Source organism: Electrophorus electricus, chromosome 14, assembly GCF_013358815.1.
Source record: "Electrophorus electricus isolate fEleEle1 chromosome 14, fEleEle1.pri, whole genome shotgun sequence".
In the NCBI taxonomy this organism is placed as follows: Eukaryota; Metazoa; Chordata; class Actinopteri; order Gymnotiformes; family Gymnotidae; genus Electrophorus; species Electrophorus electricus.
This window is the reverse complement of record NC_049548.1, coordinates 15052501-15077500: the sequence shown is the minus strand read 5'-3', so window position 1 is coordinate 15077500 and position 25000 is coordinate 15052501. Positions and strand designations below refer to the sequence as shown.

The following is a 25000-nucleotide window of genomic DNA, read 5'->3' as shown; positions in this document are numbered from 1 at the left end:
TGAGTCTTGGTGCTAATCATAGTACTGTACTGTGTTATAGTATAATTATAGCACAACTATTACAGTTCCTGCACTGTAATGTCCTCAGATTAATCTTTATATTTTTGCTTCAGATTCAGTCAGCAGTTTAATTAGTCCTTCAGGCTCATTTTGCTGACCATTTAATCTATAACACACAGCTTCCACTCTCTTAACCGCTTCCCTCCAGTCCCTTTCTATTTGAAGGCCCCTCCTACTGCAGCACCCTCTCTTAGTGGGTCATGGTGGTGGGCATGTCCAGAGTGGCCATGCGACTGCTGTACCCATTGGCCTGCTGAGGCAAGGGGGTGTGACTGTCCAGGCAGGGCTTGGCCGGAGGTGTGGTGGGCCCGTGAGAGTGTGAAGAGCTGCCAGTAAACAGGCGCAGTGCCCCACGACAGATGAGAGAGAACCAGTAGACCTGTGGGGCCATGAGGAGCGCTGCTCCCAGGTTACACTGCCAGGGCACCACCAGTGGGACCAGGTAGAAAGGAATGGAGGCATACCTGTAAAAGAAGCAGGGAAAGAAAAACAAGGCTCCAACAAACAGAAGGCAACAAGACGCCACTGAAGCTAAAACAAACTATCAACAAAAAGCACTTATCTTTTGAGTGTTGCTGTACACACAGCAGTCACATTTTGGAAATTGAGAGAGAGAGAGAGAGAGAGAGAGAGAGAGAGAGAGAGAGAGAGAAAGGCAGAGGAAGAGATGTGAAGAGCCATACCTGCCGTAAACATAGTAGAGGTAGGGGAAGAGAAGGACTCGACAGATGAAGAAAGTGACCAGCATGAGAGCCCCGTTCACTTTGTGAAGTAGCGTGTGCTGCTGTTTGTACTGAGAGAGAGTGCAAGTGAAAGGGTGAACACAAGCATGCAGTCCAACTTGAAAGAAGATCAAATGAAATAGAGGGGGTAAAGAATGAAAGAGGAAAGCTGAAAAGAACATGAAAAATTATGTAAAATGTGTTTTTCTGAAGAGTATGCCATTATCAAAAACCAAATACAAGTATGAGCAGTAATTATAGAAGAAGTGGTTTGAGGAGGAAAAGCAGCCATTCAAATAACCCCAAAACCCCACAGGCACTCAAATAAAACCCCAAATACCTAAAGCTACTCAAATAAAAACAAGGGAATGTGGCAATGAAGGCATACTCAAGTACAGTCAGCAATCAAGTCTGGCTACAAACCAACATATTCAACAGAAACAGTCCTCATAGCAGTGACAGAAAAACTTCATGCTGCCATCTGTCTTGATTCTTCTGAACCTTTCAGCAGCCTTTGACACAGTAAAATTATTCATTCTCTTGGTGATATTTTCTCATGGCTTCTCCTACCACTGCTATGCTAGCAACAACCAATTAATTCTTTCTTTCCCACCCTCCAACACCCAGGTTTCCATACGTATCTCAGCATGCTTGACTCACATTGCGACATTGATGACAGCCCACCACTTAAAGCTCAACCCAAGTAAAACTGAGCTTGTGTACATCCCAGGAACACTCAGCCCTTACCATGACCTCACAGTTTCCTTCGAGAACTCCCTGATATCACCTTCTGAAGCTGCTCGTAGCCTGGGCATAATTTTGGACAACCAGTTGTCGTTCTCAACCCATGTTTCAAATCTGACCCATTGTTGAAGATTTCGCCTTTGTAACATATGAAGGATTGAACCCTTTCTCTTGCAAGAAACTGCCCAGGTGCTTGTGCAGTCACTTGTAATCTCAAAGATAGACTACTGCAACTCACTACCTGCTGGTCTTCATCTAAGAGCCATCACACCTCTACATCTTTTCCTGAATGCAGCAGCTCGATTGATCTTGAGTATTCTGAAGATCACAGACATCATTTCACTGCTGCATTGCCTTCATTGGCTTCCAGTAGCTTCCCGCATTAGATATAAAACCTTGATGCTTGCTTACAAAGCCAAAAATGGACCAGCCCCTCCATACATGATGTCAATGGTCAAAGCCCGATCCAATATCTCAAGTACTTCAAACCTGAACCAGAACCAGATCGCAATCAGTCTGGCTACAAATCAGCACTTTCAACAGAAACAGCCTTCATAGCAGTGATGGAGAAACTTCATGCTGCCAAACTGTCATCTTCAGAGTGTTGATTTTTCTGGAAGCTGCCTGCATCAGATTTAAAACCTTGATGCTCGCCTACAAAGCCAAATATGGACCAGCCCCTCCATACATGACGTCAATGGTCAAAGCCCGAACCAATATCTCAAGTACTTCAAACCTCAAGTACAGCTTGGCTTGAAACACCATGCTTCAAGTCTCATGGAAGACAAGCATCAAGACTATGCTCTGTCCTGGCTCCCAGATGGTGGAACTTTCCGCACAGCAGAGTCCCTTGCAGTATTCAAATGCAGACTGAAGACCCATCTATTTGTGCAATACTTAAATGACTAATTTAAATGACTGGTCCTGCACCTATGTTGAGTAACTGAAACTCTAGTACTGATTGTAGGGTATTGTTTAATGTATTTATCATTGTCTGTTATGGAGCTTATGCATGTTTTGCACTTCTGGGCATTAGCATTGATCCCTGTATTTCAACAGTATTTCAATGGTAAATACTTGTATTTCAATGGTATCTTGAAATCTAACCTACTGTACTGGCTAGGATACATTCTGTGAGTAAATGACAAAACACTTTTGTAAATCGCTCTGGATAAGAGTGTCTGCCAAATGCTGTCATTGTAAATGTAAATGTAAATCAAACCTAAGTGCTAAGTGACCACAGGTAAACAGGAAAAACCCAGTTTCCTTTTCTTATGCACTTAAATTAATCTAAAAAGTACTGTCAGAACAGCGACAGATTCCACCTAACTGTTTTTTCCATGTTACTTCAAAACCACCCTTCAAAAAGAGTGAATGCCCTTTGAAGCTGAGAGGCTTGCCTCAATTACATTAGCTGAGTATTATCCTAATACCAGAATAAATCTATAAATAACTTAAAATATTTATTCAGCATTCATTCAACAGTACACATAACACATCTTTCTTGAAAGAAGTCCTCTGCATGCCCTTGAGGATCAGACCACATACGTAGCCTTATTACATACGAGCCCACACACTTGGCCATGTGCCATGCAGCTAGGTGCCCAGAAGTGACCAGGGGATGGGGGCGGGTCTAGGAAGGTGGATCCTGTATCTGGTGTTAAAGCACATCAGGAGGCTATATTCAGCTGTAGCTCAGAGAGGACAGACAGTAAAAAGGCAGCTAGAGATCTGAGGAAAATCCCCTTAACTTTCCTTTGCCATGACTGTATCTGACAGCTGCTCAAAGTGTCCATTTGCATGCAGTATAGCTCAGGTTTAAAAGACCAAGTCTTCAGAGTACACTCTATGTTTCATGTCAGCACTTGCATATTGACAAGTGTTCTATTTTCACTTTGCCTAGGCCTATGGAGACTGCCTAATATTTCCATGTCAGCGTCTGCTAATTGCAGCATGTCCCTTATGACTATGCCATAAAAGATGCATTAAGGTACAATGTAAGCACTGCATACTAAATACTGCAGGCATCATTGTTTAAGATGAAGCAGGAGTGATGCATCGTTATGAAAATACCACAGGGGCAGACTGAAAAACATTCATCTGATCAATAATAGATGTACCTGAATGAGGATTTTGCCTAAGCAGACGGAAGGAGTGCTGAGTTCCGCTAGGAACATGACGCCCTGGAAGTAATCGCCCTTCCCCTGCCTCCAAAACTGGGAGAGGGAGAACAGACAATAGTTAGTGTGTAGCCAGATCTCACTGTTAGGTAGATTTGATGGTTCTATACACAAATCAATCATAGGGTTAGAGTTCAGAAAAAAAATTCAGTGTCTTGTATATTCCATATTCCTCAAAAATGCTGTATGTAATTATATGTTTTTGTTGTTGTTTGCTTTGTTTTTCCAACTTCCTAGTAAATAGTAAATATAGGTTCCACCATGGTTTATATTAATAGAAATGCTGCCCCTTCATATGGTTTTTTGTATCGCTTTATTTTTTCTTGTACTCTTATTTTCCCATGTATTTAAAAATAAGCGAGACTTGTGATGATGTCTAAAATGAAAAGCAACCAGAATCAATGCTGGAAATGTAACTGGTTAAAAATATGAAACTGACAGCAGAACTCTCACTGAGATAATGTCATAGCAGAATCTCAAAGATCTAGGGTAAGACGTGAAAGTAACTGCTGTATCTTTATTCAGTAAAAATAATTATCTTTAATACTGTTTAATGCTGTGAGCAAGTTCTTATTGATCTACACGCCTTTTTCAGTGTTATGTCTTAAAGAATTTGTGTGAAGAAAGCCAACACCACTTTCTGATCTGACTGGGTTTAATCTAGGCCATAAATCTGGCCTTAGTTTTTCTTTCTCAAAACAGCTACAAAAACAAAAAACATGCCAATATTCCATGGAAACAGTTACCACAGAGACAGGGAAGCACACAGTGACCATAACAACGTGATGCAAGACCATGAGGAACTCTCGCCGGAGGTATCTTGTCAGTGCCACAGATTTTGACTTGGGCCTGTCATCCACCTCATGACCTTTGACATGAAGCTTGTGCCAGTAGCACAGGAACATGGCATAGATATCGTAGACAAAGTAGGGCACAGCGAATAGGATGTAAGCGCTAGTCAGCCAGTGCCTGTGAACAAGAAATACAAAACCAATAAAAATACAGAAAGACAGAAACAAGAAAGGGAGGAAGAAAGAAGAGAGGTGGCCCTAACTGGCAGAAGCTCTGCAGAGCAAATGTCTGAGTTGTAGCACTGTGTTAAATCTAATTCAGATGCAGAGGTGATGGTGGCTTTGAAGCAGGAATCAGCCTCTCATTTATCTAATTACACACTTACGCGACTTAGTGAATGAAAAAATCCATGATGGAAATCTAATTATCCTAAGATAAGTCAAATGAAAGTGAAATTGGAAATGACAGGGTCATATAAATTCCTGCATAGGGGTGTTTCAACAACTTATATTAGTTAGATTAAAAATACATGTAATGAGTAAAGAAATAAACTAATACTGAATGGTACTAATAATGAAAGCTTGGAAATACAGTTTGATACTATCTGCCTACAGGGGGATACCAAATCTTATGCATGAGTACATGTTTTTATGTATGTGCATATACAGTGCCTCCAAGTAGTATTCAACCCCCTGCAGATTTTGCAGGTTTACACATTTGGAGGTAATTTAGCATTGTGAAATTTGGACTGTAGATGGGCCTGGACACGTGAAATGCACTGCAGTAAAAAAGAATGTTATTTCTCTGTTTATTTATTTTGTTTAATTTTGCAAAGTTAACCAGAGGGTCAATTATTATTCAACCCCTCAAACCACCAGAATTCTGTTTGGTTCCTTCAAGTATTAAGAAGTAATTGCGGTATTAAGAACAATGAGCTTCACATGCTTGGATTAATTTTCTGTTTTTTTCCTGCCTTTTCTGACTATAAAAGCCCCTCCCCAAACAAATGAACAGCACTCAGACATGGTCAACATTGAAAAGACTAAGGAGCATTCCAAGGCCATCAGAGACAAAATTGTGGAGGGTCACAAGGCTGACAAGGGGTATAAAACCCTTTCCAAGAAGTTGGGCCTACCTGTCTCCACCGTTGGGAGCATCATCCAGAAGCGGAAGGCTTATGGAACTACTGTTAACCTTCCATGGCCTGGACAGCCTTTCAAAGTTTCTTCCCGTGCTGAGGCCAGGCTTGTCCGAACGGTCACGGCTGACCCAAGGACAACAAGGAGGGAGCTCCGGGAAGATCTCATGGCAGTGGGGACATAAATAAATACCATAAGTAACGTACTCCACCACGATGGTCTCCGTTCCAGGTGAACACGTAAGGTACCTTTACTTTCAAAGCGTCATGTCAAGGCTCTTCTAAAGTTTGCTCATGATCACTTGGAGGACTCTGAGGCAGACTGGTGCAAGGTTCTCTGGTCTGATAACACCAACATCGAGGTCTTTGGTGCCGACCACCCCCGGGGCATTTGGTGAGAGGATGGCACTACATACGACCCCAAGAATACCATCCCTACAGTCAAGCATGGTGGTGGCAACATCATACTGCGGGGCTGCTTCTCAGCCAAGGGGCCCGGCCTCCGCTCCACCAACATGAATCTTAAGATGGGTCGTCATTTCATTTTCTAACAGGACAACAACCCCAAGCACACAGCCAAGAAAACCAAGGCCTGGTTTAAAAGGGAAAAGATCAAGGTGTTGCAGTGGCCTAGTCAGTCTCCTGACCTTAACCTAATTGAAAACTTGAAGGAGCTCAAGATCAAAGTCCACAAGAGATGCCCAAAGAACCTAGACAACTTGGAGAAGATCTGCATGGAGGAGTGGGCCAAGATTACTCCAGAGGCCTGTGCCGGCTTGATCAGGTCTTATAAAAAACGATTAATAGCTGTAAGCAAACAAGGGTTATTCCATAAAATATTAAACCTAGGGGTTGAATAATAATTGACCCTAATTTTTATGTTTAACGTGTATTATAATTTAATTGAGCAATTTGTACTTTTTGTTTGTAATATTTAGGCATCTGTTAATAAATGCTACTCTTGTTCAAAGTTTAAAGGCTCTAAATTATTTGCAATTTTTGGAATTTGCAAAATCTGCAGGGGGTTGAATACTACTTGGAGGCACTGTATGTGTATTTAGGATTTAAATAAAGATTGATTATAAGATCAAAGTAATGCTGACTGAACTTACTGATCCTCAATGATGTCATCACAGGAAGTTGAGATGATGTATCCAGCTGAGGAGGCCATGATGGCTTGAAGGGATGAAACCACCCTAATGGGCATAAGAGAAATAAGCCTGTGCAAGAAGAAAAAAATCTAATATTCTGAGCATTTTTGGATGACATGCAGTCTTTGAATGGCATGGAACTGCAAAATTTCCCCCTACCCATGCTGGGGTAACCACTATTGCACTAATGGAAAGTAAAATCACTCGAACAGCATCTAACAGCTTCTTGCCATTTCTGATCAGGAATTGGGTCTCACCTGGCTGATACCATGACGGCATCCCCCTCGTTCCATTTTAGACCAGGGAGGTTTTTCAAACACTGTTTTGAGAAGAAAAAAAGCCCTGGGAAGAACACACACCCTGTGGCCAAGATAAACAGCATGGTCGCCCTGGTTTGTGAGGTCAGCTGATGCTGCATTCAGAAGAGTGTTCGGACCATTAAAGAAGGGCTGCTGTCCCTCCCTCCCCTCTGCAAGAGAAAATTGTATAAAAGTAACATTCAGTCTAGCGTCTAGGGTTATTGTTGGGTTCCTTGGACATAATGGATCTGATCTGAGGTACTTAGGTGTAATCTCAGCCATTATGAATGGTTTGTGTAGGGTGGTATACTGTATCAGGATTGCATGCAAGAAAGGCTGAAATTTATGATTAGATGTAAAAGTTCTACCTAAATTGTTGTTGCTGTTGCTGGTGGTGATAATGCTGATTTTAGTGACATATGTTGCTTTACTACAAACCATTTACATGGTGTGTTATCAGTTAGTCTACAAGAGCCTCTCCCAGTTAAAATGTGGAATTAATCTCTCAACACTATATGTAACTTTGATGCTTCATTGAGATATCTTTTTCCAACAGCATGTCTACATTTACATCCTTAGTGAATATGAACACACACTCACACACGCACGCACGCACGTACGCACGTACGCACGCACATTCATAACCGTCTTTGAGGGCTTTAAACTAACATAACGGTGCTCTTTTCTCTTTTCTGCAAATACAGGTGCATACAAGCTTCGCATTCTTTATTCAGCGTAAATATCTGTAATCGAATGCAAACTTGTTTGCTGTGAATTATTTAGCAAAAACAGAAAACATAGAATGGCATGGGAAACAAGACGGAATTTTGAATTACATCTGAGGGAAACTAGTAGCAACGGTGGTAATGTGCTACTAGCCTCACACTGGGCCAGAGAATGGAGTAAGTTTGCGGGACAGGACCCACTACTGTCCCAAACAAAAGATATGTTACATCGTAACGCACCACTAAAGTCCGCAATCAACATGCATGAGCATCTCCTGATTTGCGCATCACAAAGCATAGTCCACCTTCTGTTCTTAAAGGTAGCTGCTGTATCATTATTTCGGCGACTATAGGTTTCAGCGACATACAGACTGAAAGCAAGGTTTCTCCATATGCATACATCGCATTACTGGAATTACCAAAAATGCGCAATGCGCTATCATGTAAACGCAGTTTTTGTGAGAACAGAGCAAATAGCAAAGCGATTTCATCCTCATGCAGCAAGCTAGACGAGACATAAAATAGCCTACAAGGAAACACACGTCAACACTGGTCCTGGTCTCCCAATATGACACGTTATTGGTGGATTGAAGACAATGCTCATCTATTTACACGAGTAAAAATGGTCTATTCCAAAATAAAAAGCCGGGTAATTCCGCCATGGCAAATATATATTATTAATTGACAGCCTGTTGTAAAAGCATTATAAACCTTATATCAGATGCATTATAAACCTTATATCAAATGCATTCTAAACCTCATGTCAGATGGCTTTGTAAAATATTCTTTGGCAAGAGGAACAAAGCGAAAAGACAGTGAACATACGTCGCTGGGGTGTTGCGGTGTTTAGTCAGCGGCCTGTGGAAACTCGTGTCCTAGCAGAAGCAAACAGCGGAGTCCGGCCAGTGCACACCTTGCGTGCTGACATGTTTCCTTTTTCGTTGTTTGGTATATAACGTTAGATGAACTGGATTTTATTCGTAAAGATGCGTCGGAGACCTCAGGGTGCAACTGTTGTTCTCTCCCTCTCCGGCTACTGCCTGGTGTGATTCATCCAATCCGCACTCCAACACAAATCTCGCCCTTTAAATCCCCTTTTCAGTCCCCCGATGTTGCCGTTGGCACTTTAATTTCCGTGGAGCCAGGGAGACTTTTCGGGTCATTCTTTATGGGAGCATTTAACAAGTCCACTGCTGACTCGGTCAGCTGCACGGCGAACAATCCCAAAACAAAACTCCGGTTAACGTCGTCCGCGCTGCCGTTATACTACATTATTGACAAGCACGCGAGCATTACGCCGTAATGACACGCTGCACGGCGTGATTTTATCAATCAAGAGGACATCACACGAGCATAAAAACACCTGCTATTTTAGCATTAGGTTATTTGATCATTTCCTGAGTAATAAGGGAAAAAAAAATGCACAGATTAGTACACAAACAATAACCTAGGATACCTAGCCTTCTGGGTTGATTCTTGGTGTAGCAGGTCAGGGTGAGCACGAAATCAGTCATGGGACACTATATGCATGACTGCAGTCGTGGTAGTAGAACGGAAACTTCATCCCACAGGAAATCAAAAATAATGCAACCGGGATCGCTGAGATTGTAGTCTAATTGCGTAAGAGAGGATTAGTGGCATTTGAGCTCACAATGTTGAATCAAAAACACATGAACAAGCTATTAATACACTATGGTTCTTTATAGTAAAAAAGCAAAAACATTTAGAATGAGACAAATACTTGAACACTGTGTTAGAATCCTAACAACTAAAGCGACTTCCCAGCTAGGATTTTAGGACTGCTTTATTTAATACAGGCTACTGTCAAATTTGGAAGGAAGAGATTTACAGCGTTGAGGTGACGGTCAAATCCTCACAGAAACACGTTTCTCTTGCCCACACCTAAACACACAGTCTCGAACCAAAACAATTAATTAGGGAAAATAAATAAATAAGTCTTTGTGATACAACACATCATCAAAAGCAATACAATTACTTGTCTTTCTTTTAATAGTCAAAATTACAAAATAATATGATCTACATAATCTACAAAATAATAACATAATATTTATGATCATAGTAAGCATCAACATTTTTTCCTCTAACAATGCTAATAGACATGCATACTGTTGAGAAATATAAAAATATAAATATAAATACATCCCATTAATATTTTTACTGGTTCCAAGACTAAGATTTAAAATACCATTAGTTTTACGAATTAAAAGGTGGTAAAATGGTACAATAAGGCATTGAGATGCAGTGCCAGAACTGTACTGATTCCTACAGAAGAGGTATTATTTCAGCTTAGTGCTAAATTAAAGATAATAACCTAAGTATGATTCAAATCTAATTAAAACAACCATTCTAAGTAGAAGCAATCAGAAAATTAAGTTAGTGAATAACCAAATAATATACAGTACCAACAATAAACTGATCAAACAAATCATTCCAGTACAAAACCAGGACACCCCACCTGCCAACCACCATCTATCTTAACTTAAACTTAACAGAGGGGCTAGAAGATCACTCCTGGGTATTAGGATTAATATCACTTGACTAAGCCCTTCTTTCAAACACCTGATTTACACATTCACAACAGACACAAAAACAATAAAAACAGTCATGAGTAAAATTATCATTTCATCAAGTCCTCTTGGAAGCAGTAACAAGTTGCACTCATTCTGTGTGAGCCTTTTTCCACTTGCAAAGAGGAGAAAAAGAGAAGCCAGATCCTCCTGTAGCATTCTCTTAATTTGCAGAAAAATCATGAACATGTGGCGCTGTATTGTATTGAGTCAAGAGTTGTTTTTACTAAAATCAAGTTTCCACCTGTCAAGAATCAAATTAAAACAGCTAGGAAACCAACTAAAGATGAAAACAAAACAAAACAAAACAAATAAACAAAAAAAGAAAAATCAAGTGACCATGTTAAGGTGCACAATGATCCTGAATACAACTCTTGTTTCTTCCACACATTTGACTGAACTACTAATGCTCTAAACAGTTATCCATTCTGCACACAGCACATATGCACACCTCAGTTCTCATGCACAAACACAACTTCCCAAAGCACACTCAGAATGCATTCCCTTTAACACAGTGTGTGTTTGAAGTGCTCCATTTCTGTAGGAAAAGAGATATTACTGTTCTATAGCTTGCTGAACCTCTCCACACCTTTGTTGCCTCTTTGCACCCCTCTTTTACCTCTTCCTAGCTCATTTTCATTCCTTCCCTTTCACGTCTTCGTGGTTAAGAATGCGGAACTAGAAAAGATGGACTCTTGGGAGGAGAGCGCTGGTGGCAGGGTGCGGCGTGGCACATGAGATGACCCCCATGACGCAGATAATGGGAAGGGAAGTGGAAGAGATACAGTAGAAAGTCACAATCACAGTATCATTAGATCAGAGTCCTGCAGCAAAAAAGTGGGAGAAAGAGATATATATATATATATATATATATATATATATATATATATATATATATATATATATATATATATATATATAGAGAGAGAGAGAGAGAGAGAGAGAGAGAGAGAGAGAGAGAGAGAGAGAGAGAGAGAGAGAGAGAGAGAACAAGCCAGTGCAACGTGGCATTCTTTTTCTCCCCAAATTACTTAATTTCTCCCCAAATTACTCCCCTAATTACTTAATTAAATCATTAAGTCTCTAACTGCCCTCATGACCTCTCAAAGCCTTTTATCATGTCCTCACTGGCCGTTGCCTCCACTGACCTTGGCATGTTGGCGATCTCACCCAGCCATGTCTGAGACAACACACTGAAGGTCTGCATGTCCTTTAGGTGCAAAGACAGATGCGTGCCAATTCTGCGTGCAATGTGTTATACTGAGGTGACTTTATTTGCTACAATAGTAGTGTAGTGGGTTTGAGCTGCTCAGCTAGCTGTATTAGAGTGCTTTTCACAGTATCAGATCTAGTAGTGTGGTGTGGAGGAGAAAGAGAGAGGGTTACAGTATACAGTATATTTTTATAAATATGTCCTATGTTTTTTAGAGGTATGTACCTAATGTACGTACTATGGCTAGCTGAGTGCATGCGATTGTATGTGTGTGTCTGTGTGTGTCTGTTACAGGCCTGCACTACTAGCTCTGTGGCTGTTGGGCAATGCAGGAGCAGTCAGTGACCAGCAGGTCCACCACAGCACTGCCGCTGACGAACACAGCGGGCGCGGGTACCAAGCCCCCCTCCGCCCCGTCACTACGGCTCACTGGGGGTGGCTCACTTGCTGGGGGGTTGTGGGTACCCATGTGGCCCTGCAGCTGTGCGGGGGTCTTGCAGTGCACGCCACAGAGCTGGCAGACGAGCGCGCCGCCACTGCTGGCTGAGCCGAGGCCGCCGCTTTCTTTCCACTCCTGTCCGTGGTGCTTCTGCGCATGGATGCGCAGGTATGTCAACGTAGTGAAGCCTGCAGGAGAAGAACCCACTACCCGCTACTTTACTGCATTCCTGACAGCTAGGGCCATTCATAACACTAAAACAAATCTCAACCTCTATAGTACAAGACACACACAGCAAATTCAAAAGTAATAAAAAGAGAATCATTTAGAAGTAATAAAAAGACTTGCTCCAAAAAAATGATGCATTAACTACTGCTCTTAAACAGAGATACTAGAAGGCTAGATAGTTGCAAAAGATGCATGCTCAGATGAACAAGGATGAAGAGAGTTCAAAATTGGAAAGATGAAAAGTGAAAAACTTGGAGGAGAAACAGGAGAGAAATAAAGACACAAAGATTGAGGGTGGAGCACTCACTTCGGTTACACAAGTGGCAGGCATGATGTTGTGATTGGTTGTGCACCCTCATGTGATCGGTGATGTAAGCGGCTGACAGTAGTTTGCCACAGATGTGACAGGGCACCTTCTCCTCATGGCGGATCATATGAGCACGCAGTCGGTCTTTTGTGGCAAAACATGACTCGCATGTCTTAGGAGAACATTAAAATGTGTTAAAAATAGTCCACACAACTGAAAAAACTTTAATAAACCTCTAATAGCTTATACCACCAAGCAAAGATGAAGTTACTTAGTAAGCTATTACTTACTGAGCTATTTATGCAGAAACGTAAGAGGTATCATACCGGGCATTTGAAAGGTCTTTCTGAAGAATGAACTTGTCTGACATGGCTGTTGAGATGGTCAGGACTATATGCAAGGGAGAGTGAAGTCAATAAAAGTCAAAAAGCTTCAGGCTCTGTCACTTACATAATAGTAACATTATTACATTAAGCATGTCCATTAGGCAGGTAGATACATGGAGATGTATGTGTGTGTGTGTGCTGTCTGCATGTGTCTGACCGAGAGAAGGCCTTGGAGCAGTGGGGACACACGTAGGGCTTCTCTACGCCACCCTGGTGCGAGCGCACATGGTGGCTCATGCGGTCTTTCCTTTTGAAGCGCTGCTGACAGATGGGACAAGAGAAGGGCTTCTCATCCGAGTGGGAGAGCCGGTGCCGGTTCAGGTGGTAAACGTCCCGGAAGGCTTTGCCGCATGTTTCGCATGCATGGTTCTTCCGAACTGGGTTTGGGTTGGGGTTTACCGGCCTCTGCTGAATAGCATGAGACAGAAAACATGTTTTTAGAAGGTCCCTATTTAAGGAATTTATGAAACATTCATAACAAACAACTTGCTTAAAAACCCTATAGACACATATTTTTCTGTCAACAACTGTATAACAGTTGTCTATGTAAGCATTCACACATGAGCAGTCCTACAAGACATATACTATGAATTATAAGCAAATATATGTGTTATAAATGTTTCATTAATGCTTCTGTAAAACAGGTACCAAAATCATTAATCGAACTAAGTAGAGGAAGACATCTACCTTCCTAGCACCGTGTAACTTAAGAAGCAAAATCAGGAGAGAATACACCTCAGTGCCAGCTGCCAACCTGGATGGGCTCCCCTGTTGTCATGACGACTGCCGTGGGTGGGGGAAGGGGCGTGACCGTGGAGGCCACACTGGCCATGACTGACACGTTTGTGTCCTGAGCGACTGAGGACTGCGGCAGGGGGGCAGCAAGCACAGGCGTGGGGGACATGCCTGGCACCTGGGGCATGGACAGCTGGAGGAGCGACAGTGGCACGGCAGGTCTCTCCACCATGTCTTTGGCCTCCCGGTTCTGCGAGGCACCACCCTTCATGCGAATGCCCGTGTGGACAGACTGGTGACGCCGCAGGTTGTAGCTGTTCTTGAACTGCTTGCTGCAGATGGAGCAGATGTGAGCCACACGGCCCTGCCGAGGCGCTGGCTTCACTGGAAGAGGGACAAAGGGAGACAGGGACATACCATCAGTCAAATGAAGACTGAAACGGATACGGGTAACACAGTGGTGGTGGTAGGTTGAGGGGGGAGGGTTTTTTTTTTTACATGCATTTCTGGTAGGCTCAAAGTGAAGTGGATGCAACCTAACTGTAAAAAACAAAACAAAACAAAACAAGTAGAACGCACAAGTTATCTTTGTAAACAAAGTTGAAAGACACTAACGATCTCTAAACCCAGTCAGTCAGTGTAATGAATCCATTTCTCTGTAATGAATTCCTCATGAATCCTGCCCTACACAGTCCTTATACCCTCCTCCTCACCCACCAGGTAGAGGGTCCTCGCTAAGTGCAGCAGTGTCCACTGTCGATGGAGGCGGGGCTATGTGTTCGGCGGGCGGGCTCTGGGGTGAGCTTGTGTGGACAGGCAGAAGCTCTGATTGGAGGGTGCTCTCCACTTGGGTTTGAGTAGGTGTGGTCTGAGAAAGTAATCACAAAATTTCTTGAGTATACATGCAGTTATTTCTACAGACTGTTGATAACTGTAACAACTCAGATGCAACTGTTTAAATCTCCACAAAAAGAATTCATGTTTTGAATAAAACCTAGGGCAGTTATGAACAGCTCCACTCACACTCTACACACACACACACACACACACACACACACACACACACACACACACACACACACACACACACACACACACACACACACACACGTGTGGGACTGGCACCTCACCTGGAAGAGAAAATTGCTCCACGCAGCATCCATTTTGTTCCGAAGGTAAGAGAATATCAACTACAGTCTAAACTCGTAACAGGATTTATCCGCGGCTTGTGGGCATTCTCTACATAAGCAACCTAAAGGCTGCATTGGTTAATAATAATAGCAATATCGCGCCAAAATATTACTTTTAAGTCGAATGTACTGAAATAACACAATAACAGTTTAAATCAGTGTAAGTGGATGAAAGCGCTTGCTTTATTGCCACTCCAAACCGTGCATTAATCTAAAAATGATCTCTGTTGCACTGATATGCAAGTTTAAGCGTAGTCACAGAATTGCATGAAGCCGTCTATAAAATTACAGCATTTTAATATGCGTGATTCAGTATCTCGCCATACGAAATCAATAATGTTATTTCTACAATCTTACATCATGCATTATAAAAAACATATCCTTATGATTTGATGCGTTTAGACATTAAAACAATCGTTACACATTATGGGATTCACGCATTTGAAAGAGTTAAAATTAATGTTTTCTATTCATAAATCTGTTTTTTTCCCTGGATTCCCCCAGCAGGCCAATCGGGTGTTTGTCGAAGCCTCGCTGTTGGATTCAAGCCCTGACCCTGGCAAACAGTGCTAGAGCCCGGCCGCAGCCCGCCGCTCCACCTCGGCGCTTCAATTCAGAGGATGTCATCTTTCTTTTTTTATCGCGCGCTCGCTCTCCCTCCCGCCCTCCCTGTCTCTTTCTTCCTTTTCTTTTTTAATTCCTCTTTCTTCTCCCCCTCCTCTCCTTTTCTCTCACCGCTATGTCCCAGTTGTTCTTAAAGGGATGTCGTCTCCCGGAGTCCAGCTCCCCCTCGCTTATTTCCGTCGCTCTCGGCGGAGAGCGCGAGTGCCCCCCTCCCCCTCTCTCGGTTCAGGATTTCTGCCGACAGAAACGGGACTACGGCAACGCACGAGAACCTCGGTGCGCTTACATCACAAAGCCCACGGTCTCGCGGATTACTGCACGTTAACGGCTCGCTAAGCGTCTCTTAAAGGGTACGTCAGGCTGACGCGAGGACGATTTTTCGTGAGGACGAATGAAAAAAAAAAAAAGTCAGCGAAAACAGCAGCGAATGTAGGCCAGAAAAATGCCTGCTGCTTTACAGAAATGTTTATATAGGAACCCACAAAAGTGTTTTGGAAAAACGCCACCAGTGTTACGCGTAAGTAGATCACGCTATTATAGGTTAAATGACTGAGGAGATTTTGAAGAATAATGACAGGGAGACATTCAGTGTTAATATCAATTTATTTTCCTTTTAAATTACTTTTCATTTTGTTCAACACATTTTCGTAAGACTCCATCCCTTTCAAGCCAGGAACAGCTCGATGTATTTATTAAGTTTAAAGTATTTACTAAAAAATGTCCTCTCAGCAACACTTCTACCCAAAAGTTACTTTTACAGTCAGCCTACGTATACTCAAGATGTAAAGGGCTCTGCGTGTCCATCATAACACAGCACCCTAAACAAACAAGGAGAGCCTCCTTTACCACAATATATGGATCCACATAGGACTCATCCCTTCCCGGGATCAGCTTGGTTAGTGTTAGCCCTTGCTTTTACTAGTTTGAGCAGAACACAGAAACTGATCCGAGACCAGTTGCTCAGGGCATAAAATCCATTTCAATGGTACAACCTCATTGGCCCTCCAGACAGCTAGACCCAACACTCAAGATACATAAGGAGTTCTGCATGCATGTTTTCTTTTAAACCAAGCATAAAGAAGTAGGTTATACAATCGTCAAAGCTGGTGTTTCCCACTTTGTTTTACTTTTTTCTTTTATTTTTGGAGTTATTTAAAAGGTTATTCTGTTAAGCATGTCTCAGCACAGTCTTGCTGAGGACCCATTTGACAGAGACAGCACCGTTTGCTGTACACATTTTGGGTATGGGTTAGCATATGCCCCCCCCCCCCCCCCCATCCTTTTCAATATAGAGCTTCATACATGTTTCCGATAGAAATTCCATGCTTTCCATAAGCAGGGTATCAATTTTGGCTGAGGGATGGAGGGGTTGTCAGAAATCCAGTGGGGGGGGGGATAGACTTCTTTAGGAACTCTTCCACAGTGGAGATATAAACACAGGCATACTGAAGCCCCCTGAGTCTTTTCTCACCTTCATGTCAAAGAGTTTGTCTTAAACCATCCAATATGCAATTAAATGACTATCATTTCATTTCTGATTAGATCACTCAAAACAAAGTGTGCGGTTTCCTTTATATAAGTGAATGCAATCCAATATGACTACAGAACGTTGGTGTTTTGTGTCTTCTTGTCATTTAATTGAAATTACTCTTACCCAACTTCGAGAACTAAGTGCTCTCTCAAATCTTGATCCGTAAAAAAAGTGTTAATATTGATTGTGTAGCATTCAGCCAACACGCACACATACAAACTGACTATTAACAATTATTAATAATCAAGTATTAATAACCATTAATACTCATAACACACACCAGATCTGACAAAGTAACACATTTTTTGTGGTTAAAATCTTTTCATTTACAACATAAATGTTCAAAACTGACTTATTTATCATTTGAAAAATGTGCACATAATAACAACACATTAGTACTAAGAGTTGCACTGTCAGAAACGAAACCTTCAGGTGCAACTCTGCTGTACTCACCTACCGCTAAATGTTTGTCATATTTCATTCACATCTTATTATATCAAAGTTATGATCATTGTTACTATAGAAAACTGGACACAATGCCTTAACACATCAGATACTATATATACAATAAAAGTTCCAATTGGCAGGAATGTGACTAAATGCCTATAATTTTGGACAGGTACAGTAGCCTTATGTTTCAAATGTGACTGGGTAACGAATACAAATGTACATTAATCTCATGCACTGGAGCAACTCCCACAGACACAAATGTTATCGCAATGTCTGATAGAGCTGTTTGTTGTTTTGTTTTTTTTTGTCCGTGTGCATTTTTAACACACACAAACACATTAGGTGTAAGTGTTGAAGGACGTAATAGTTTAACCTTATAAACATTGCGTTCATATTGTCTCGTACATGTTTGTACGTATTCTCCATTATCCAATAGAAATCTATGTAACAGTGTTCCTTTAAGATTCCTTAAGTGGTGATGTTCCAAGCCAGTCAAGTTTTTTTGTTTTGTTTTTTAAATACCCTTTCAGATCAGATAAACAGCATAGGTTTAAGAAAAGAAATAACGACTAAGAGCAAAAGAAAAACAAACCCCCCTCCCAAAAAAACCCAATACCATTAGGCTGTGCTATTTCTTTCCTTAAATTTTTCAAATGCCTCCTAAGACGCATCAGACTAATTCAAAACAATTAAACCCCTCCCTTTTCTGACCTCAGTGCATTTATGCTGGGTCTAAGAATAGGAGAGGTGGGATCCATTAGAGATGTGAGAGGTGACCGAGGTACTGCGGCTCAAGACTCCGTCCCCACCGCCTGACCCCCCGGGGCCACCCCCAGAGGCCGTCCTGCGCAGGGGCTGAGGGCTGTTCCTCAGAGCCATGAGGCTAGGACCACGTACCACCAGTCCGCCTCCTCCACCTCCGTACACCCCCTGTGAGGAAGAGGAGGACGAGGCCTGACCAGAGGAGGAGGAAGAGGACAGCGTGATGGAGGGCGGGGCTGGGGGTGGAGGAGGGAGGAGAGCCAGGGACTGGGAGGAGGAGCGGGAGGGAAGGTGGTGGGAGAAGGCATGGGGGTGGGCGAGGTCGCCCCGACTGCCGCCTCCCCCCCACTCCCTCTCTTTCTCCCGCTCCCTCTCTCGATCCCTCTCCCGTTCCCTGTACAGCTGGGGTGTGCTCTGGTGGTGGTAGTGCTGAGGCAAGTGGTGGCGGTGGTGGTGCGAGGAGGATGACGAGGACGAGGATGACGAGGAGGAGCGGGAGGAATGGTGTGCGGGCCCATCACGGGTCAAGCCCAGAGCATGAGAGGACGAGGAGGACGAGGACTCAGCCCGGCTCGGGCCCCGACGGGACGGGCCGTGCACTGCACTGCCATGACTCCAGTGGCTGGAGGATCGGGGTGTCTGGATGGATGGGTAGCCCTGCTTGGGGTAGGCCTCAGAGGGAATGCCCGTCAGAGCCAGGCTGCTGAAGCCAAGTCGTAGGCTCTCCGAGTCAAAAGCCTCAATCTCGCTGGCTTGGCGCTCAAGCAGCGAGCGGATCCTCTCCGATCGCTCGTTCTGCAGGGACAGCATCTCCTCCTCAATCTATACACAGGCACAGGAATAAGAATTTTAAAAAAGAATAATAAAAATTAAAAAAATCTATACGCACGTGCGTCAACTCTTAAAAACTGTAAATGTCTGTGATTGCCACCACAAGAGGATCCACCAGGCAGAATATTCCATTTAATGGAAAGCTTCATCAATTGTGCAAAATTGTCCTCACATTAATCAGTGTGTTTAAATATCCCTATACCCATGTACTATAATGCAAGTCTGTTAATATGATGATGTGTTAGCAGTCAGAAATTCCAAAGACCAGAAGGAAAACCCACAGAAATGGCACATACCCACTGACATTCAGATTAAATCCAAGACAAATAGTTAAAGGAAAATATGATCCATTCAAATTTTAAACACTGAGGATAAAAAATGAATTCTAGCACAAATTACATTGCCCAATCACCTTTCATTTACGGTTTGTTAACCTTAGCATTCTGGGTAAAGTGTGTAGCAATGCTGTCCATAGTGACTCTTTTACCCTCTGCTCTAGTAGAGCTCTGCGGATAGACACCCTCTGCTCCAGGTCTTTGACTTCTCTCTCATGCTGTGTGTCAGTATGGATCTTAATCTTGCTTTGATAGGCATTCAGAAGCTCTAGTTCCTGCTGCAGCTGCATCTTTAGTGCCTGATACTCTGCCTCCTGTGTTTCATCCAATCGAAGCTGAAGAAACAGGGGACAGAAACTCAGTGAGGTATGGCATTTTGGGAGGCGGCATCACCTTTACCGTACTCGGTTGGGTAAACATCAGGGATGTAGTGAGTAATGTCCTGGAGTGTGGTTTAATGTGATACAGCCCTCTCATTTCCTTTCTGACGGTCAGTTTATGTCGTTAATGATGTAGCTTGAGGGGAGTGGCATAGGTGGCGGGACGGGGTGGTGGAAATCATGATCGACATGTCCTTGCCTTACTCACAGCCTGTGTGGACAGCATGTCGTTGATGGAGTGATCGTACTGTTCGGCCAGGATGGCCAGTTTGCGTGTCTGCTCCTCCTTCAGCCTTTTCAGCACGGCCTTGTGGTCTGCCTTGGGTGTGTTCTCCAGAAGGTGGTTTCGCAAGGCCTTGTACTGCCGTGTCTGGATCTTGCAGGTGTCCTGGAATTGTCGCTTAATCTGCAGTTCCTTAGACTACAGGCAGGAACAAGAGATTGGCAAAGTGAAAGAACAAAACTGATCTGTCATAATTAGGTCAAGGTGTCAAGGACTTCACATCTCCACCTATAAGTCATGTTTAGTTGTAGGTCATATCAACTCATTCTATGTAGCGCGACAAAGAAACGGGGACTTTTTTTGTTGTTTTTGAGTGAGTAGATTACAGTATTTCACTTACCTGTTAGGCTCATGAAGCCACAATATCAAAGTGAATTTAACAAAGCTAGGTAATGTTTGAGACAATGTAAACACACCCAAGACATGCAATCCCACAAGTCTATATACAGGTCGAGTTTAGTTACACAGTGATAGGGAGGCTCTTACAAAGCTCTTTCCAAGATAATCAGCATATTTCTTTTTTATATACTGACACTAAGAACCATCCATGAAGTCCAGGCAGCTAATGACTGAGGTATCCTGCTAACTTCTTCCACACATGAATTTGTTCTAAAGTCACAAAAAAAAAAGTTTATGGGATGGGTAAACAAATAAACATCCTGAAGTTGCCAAAAAAGGTAATGGGAAAACAAATCAAAGTGAACAAAAGATAATGATTTCAACATAAAAAAATTTATTTTAGATACAAGTATGACAAAATAATTGCTTATGCTTACAGTAAACATGCATTCATTCACACAGTGAGGGTGAAATGCACACACAAATGGGCTTTAACACAGGGGTGCAGGACTAAACATAAATATACAACAAATATAGATCTTAATCTGCTTATTCACACAAACAACAGAACAGAGCAGAACGTGCAAACAAATCAGAAACAATGGTAACACATTAAAAACATAAATTACATTCATCAGAAAGTTTGAAGGTTTAACTGCAAGAGTATGAATTTGTGTCCAAACAAAATGAAAACATTTCTCGTGTTCAAATATAATGCCTCACATTAATTTGCTTTTGTGTATCAAAACAGATGATTTCGAATTGAAGAATAAATGTGTATATGTATTAGAGTGTACAAAGTTGTAAGAATTAAATTCCAACATTTTATATATATATATATATATATATATATATATATATATATATATATATATATATATATATATATATATAAATAATTATTTATACAAATAAAACCCATTTTTTAAATCTACCGATTTTGAGCAGATGTATACTTATGAAACTGACAGAAGTCTAACAGTGCAAAACTATTTTTTCAATCCAGTAAAAAAAGGCCTTCATTCCTCTGTGGCATCACATTCTATGGCTTTAGGGATCTTTGGTTTTGATTTCCATCACCGCCCCAACTTACAATTCCTCCTGATCTGTCTAACATCTTAAGACAATATCTTTGACATTGCCTAAAAAGCACAGCAATATTGCAAAATTCATTTAACAGTTCAACACAAAAACCCTAAAAATCCTTAATTTATAATGTGTGGATTTTGTTGCTGTTCTACAGTAAACATTTTAGGTAAACCCCAGCTTCACAAAAAGTTTTTTTTTTTTTTTAATTTTTAAAAAATACGACTAAAAATGTTTACACGGTAAATCATCAAACAAGTTATTGCCCAAAAGTACAATAACACTGTAATATACTGTGTATATGAGATTATTATTATCTCCTTGACTATTTAGTCCACTTTAGTCAAGTCAACCAGTTCATAAACATATCTTCCCTTACATCTTCTCACATCTAAGAATTGGAGGCATACCGTATATTTCTAAGCATTAAAACATGCTAACTGCCAGGTTCAGGATATAATAAAGTTAGAAATGAGTAATTTCCTTACAGCCAGTGAATGTTTAACTATATCATTCTTATCTAGCAATCACTTTACTGCAATTTGCTTAAAAGCAGTATTAAAAATCCACTTTGAAGATGCAGTTAAGTACAATGTCTGAATAAAGGACCACATGCACCACATGCAAAGAAAGAGATGGCACCAAGCTACCAGCACTGGTTTTAAGGGTAAGTGATGTAACACCAAGTCACCGATAGCTAGCACACAGACATTGGCAGGGAAGTACATACAATGTTCTTGACATACTAAACACTTTCACCAATGAGCAGGAATTTGGACTCTTCCAATAGCTCACTGTTCTGGGGAATGATTATGGCCAAGCTCTCATTTCCAAGTCTCTGCTTCAGACATGTTTGCAGGTCTGGACTTACTTTTTATTTCCTAAGTGACTTCACTGTGGATATCAATTGCACTTCAGTACAAAAACATCTGTAGTGTTTTGCGGGCTAGTGTAAATCACAGGACAAAACAATTTTTCACAGTGGGTACTGCAAACAACCTGTGCATTTTAACAGACACGACTTTGGTTTTAGGTCTATAGCAACCATCCCAGGTTGCCCTTTTGAAATTAGCCCTATGATGTTAACCACTTCTCCAAGACTCTTAAGATTTCTCAATCACACAAAACAAAATGGAGGAAAAAAAATTGCACAAACGGTCATGAAACAATAACCATAAGACATATCTCTTAGTAATTAAGAAAAAAAAAATGGTAAAGACAGTGAAACTTTTACAAAAAGCACAATCTTGTCCAATGCGTTATATTCACTGGATGATGCACAGTGAATACATGAGTTAGAAAAAAAAATTAGCAATGATGTGATTTTAAAGCCTGCACACACAAATGGAACTTATGGGACACAGCTTGCGCATGCAATACTTTGTGTATTTTTGGAGTGGGATGGATAAAGGGAATGGTCCTGAGGAACCAGGCAAAAAAAAAAAAAAAAAGTCTCACACACAGTCAGAATGGTCAGTACAAAGTTTAGCACTCACACAGACAAATACTCTAGGAACCACTTGAATTCTTTCACTCACCCTCACTCTGCCCCGGTTTCCAACTATCTCCACGGCACCATCTTTCCCCTCATGCTTCTGCCTGACAGCGTTCTCCTGAGCCCCATCTCCCACCTCCCATCTTCCCTGTACATCCTCTCCCTTTGTGTCCCCCTCTGTCGCTCTCTCTCCCTCCTCTCCCTCATCCTCTGCCTGTGTACCCTGACTGTCCACGGCAGGAGTCTGGGCAGCCTGCTGGGCTTCTCTTCCCGCAGCAGCCCAAAAGCCCTCAGCTTACTCAGGTAGCCCGAAGGGAGCTTCTTAAGCACCCGGCTAGCCAAATGCAGCACTACCGAGTTTGCCAGATCTGCTAGGACCCCTAGGGGGCGCCGGGCGAAACGTCTGGCCCAGAGCAGATAGCGGGTGAGCAGGGCGGCACCCTTACTCCTAGCCTGGTACTCGGCAGGGAGGCTCCTTATTGGCACAGGGATCCTGGAGCGTCGGCCGCCCCAGTTGCGGCCGGCTTTGGGGAACATGTCATAGAAGCTGCGTTCAGCCAGGCCACCCAGGAGGGACTGGCACAGGGTGAACAGGGGCCGGGGCAGGCGGAAGAGCAGGCGCACCCAGAGGCGGCGGAGCTTGCGCGGGGCGTTATGGAGAAAGACCCGGGCGGGCCGCACCACCAGCACCACGGCAAGGTACAAGGAGAGGAAGAGTGAGGGCGAGCTGAGGAAAAATGCTGAGACCAGGGCCACAGGCACGTAGTAAAGGCCCAGGCTCAGGGCCAGCCCCAGACTGAACAGGCCCGAAGCCCAGAGTGTGAGCGACAGGTATGCAGAGAGAGAGAGTGAGAGGAGTGAGCGGAGGAAAAGATAGGAGAAGAAGAGTGCCAGGAAGGCCAGCTCGGCTGACAGCAGAACAGACGTGAGCGAGGGCAGCGGCGGAGAACGGCGGAGGGAAAGGAGGAAGACGACCAGGAAGAGAAGGGTAGGCACGGAAGGCTGTGCCGCTGCTGAGAGAGAGAGCACAAGACAGATGGCATGCGAGAAGAGAGAGGGCAGGGAAGGCTGAGCTGGGGAGGGGGAGGGGGGTGGACAGATCAAAGGGGGCTCCAGATCCTCTAAGGTATCCGGGAAGTAGAATTCAGAAAGCTCATCTACGTCTCGCTCACGAGGCTGGTGCTCACGAGAGGGGGCGGCGATCAGCTCTGACGGACAGCCATCAGCCACGCCCCTATCGTCCTCCTCCGTCTCTGACTCACTGCCAACATCGTCTTCCTCGCCCCAGTGCAGTTCTCCTCGTCTCCAGCTGCCTGCTCCTTCATCCCCCTCTCTTGTCTCCTTCCCTGCCTGCCATTCCTGACTCTCTGCCTCCACTGTGAAGCAGCTCTTACACTGATCATCTGCCCTTTCAGCTTTCCTGTATTGAAGTGCTGTCACTGCCTCTTCCTGCCTGTCCTGGTCATTTAAATGCTGTTCTTGGCTGCCTTCATCCTCCAGGCTTTCAGCAGTGTAGCCTTCAGCCCCAGGCTTGCTTTTCGCACTCCCATCAACATGGTCACCCATCTCTTCATCAGCAGTGTCCCCTACACACACACACTCTCCATCCACCTGATCATCTTCCCTGCCTCTCCCATCTAACACCTCTTCTGCCCTTTCACCTGCAAGTCCCTCCATCACGTCAGCAAGCCCCTGCCCGTTCCCATCAGGTCCGTCTCTGTCAGTTCCCTCTGCGCCATCGTGCTCACTCACTCGCAGGCTCTTGGGCTGCTGGCGAACCTCCACAGCGTGTTTCTGTCGGAGCTCCTGCTCCCGGCGCTTGTTGTACTCCATCTGGTTGGTGAGCTCGCTCTGGTGCTGCGTGCGGATCAGGTCAGCACGTGTGCGCTGCACCAGGCCCAGCTGCCGAAACTCGAGCTCCTGTGTGGACTCGTGGTGGCGCAGGAGCATGGCACACTCCAGGTCCTTCAGGGTCTGTTTCTTGTTC

General features: G+C 43.2%; 3 protein-coding genes across 15 annotated transcripts in view; all 3 read right to left on the bottom strand.

The window, feature by feature from the left end:
* The window catches only part of tlcd3bb (TLC domain containing 3Bb), a 10150-nt gene extending 734 nt beyond the window's left edge, over positions 1 to 9416 (bottom strand). Inside the window, exons 1-7 of one of the 2 annotated variants that reach the window (XM_027005123.2) lie at positions 8637 to 9416; positions 7045 to 7256; positions 6749 to 6832; positions 4453 to 4675; positions 3647 to 3742; positions 744 to 853; positions 1 to 524 (exon numbers count right to left, since the gene is read on the bottom strand). The exon at positions 1 to 524 is cut by the window's left edge and continues 734 nt beyond it. In XM_027005123.2, coding sequence (XP_026860924.1) covers positions 251 to 524; positions 744 to 853; positions 3647 to 3742; positions 4453 to 4675; positions 6749 to 6832; positions 7045 to 7205 — 948 coding nt within the window. In that variant the 5' untranslated portion in view covers positions 7206 to 7256; positions 8637 to 9416 and the 3' untranslated portion in view covers positions 1 to 250. The remainder of the gene's footprint in view (positions 525 to 743; positions 854 to 3646; positions 3743 to 4452; positions 4676 to 6748; positions 6833 to 7044; positions 7257 to 8636) is intronic. The other variant, XM_027005124.2, reaches the window with a different exon arrangement.
* Positions 9417 to 9597: 181 nt separating this feature from the next.
* maz (MYC associated zinc finger protein) lies at positions 9598 to 15404 on the bottom strand. Of its 6 annotated transcripts, none has more exons than XR_003410309.2 (8): positions 14838 to 15404; positions 14425 to 14575; positions 13727 to 14091; positions 13130 to 13380; positions 12913 to 12976; positions 12587 to 12758; positions 11548 to 12239; positions 9598 to 11223 (listed from the first exon to the last, which is right to left on the bottom strand). XR_003410309.2 is itself a non-coding variant. In XM_027005122.2 (8 exons), exons 1-8 carry the CDS (start codon positions 14868 to 14870, stop codon positions 11216 to 11218), a joined length of 1227 nt encoding a protein of 408 aa, XP_026860923.2. In that variant the 5' UTR covers positions 14871 to 15404; the 3' UTR covers positions 9598 to 11215. The 6 variants fall into 6 exon arrangements, 3 of the variants coding, with proteins under 3 accessions (XP_026860923.2, XP_026860922.2, XP_026860921.2); XR_003410310.2 differs by having other exon boundaries at positions 9598 to 11108; XR_003410311.2 differs by having other exon boundaries at positions 13130 to 13377.
* Positions 15405 to 17920: 2516 nt separating this feature from the next.
* Positions 17921 to 25000, bottom strand: part of taok2b (TAO kinase 2b) — a 34977-nt gene continuing 27897 nt past the window's right edge. For 4 of the 7 annotated variants that reach the window (XM_035533594.1, XM_035533596.1, XM_035533595.1 and 1 more), the window contains exon 16: positions 22409 to 25000. This exon is cut by the window's right edge. In XM_035533594.1, the coding sequence (XP_035389487.1) occupies positions 23080 to 25000 (1921 nt within the window). In that variant the 3' untranslated portion in view covers positions 22409 to 23079. Of the gene's footprint in view, positions 19087 to 19582; positions 19766 to 20018; positions 20232 to 22408 lie in introns of those variants that run through there. The other 3 variants (XM_035533598.1, XM_035533599.1, XM_035533600.1) reach the window with 1 other exon arrangement.

What these genes read in the sequence shown, in the direction of transcription:
- maz (XM_027005120.2), bottom strand. Translation starts at nt 14,870, where the DNA reads ATGGATGCTGCGTGGAGCAATTTTCTCTTCCAG. An exon ending in TAGCGAGGACCCTCTACCTG is followed by an intron (nt 14,092 to 14,424) that starts GTGGGTGAGGAG and finishes TCCCTCTTCCAG; the next exon opens with TGAAGCCAGCGCCTCGGCAG. An exon ending in CTGCCACTTGTGTAACCGAA is followed by an intron (nt 12,240 to 12,586) that starts GTGAGTGCTCCA and finishes CTTCTCCTGCAG; the next exon opens with GCTTCACTACGTTGACATAC.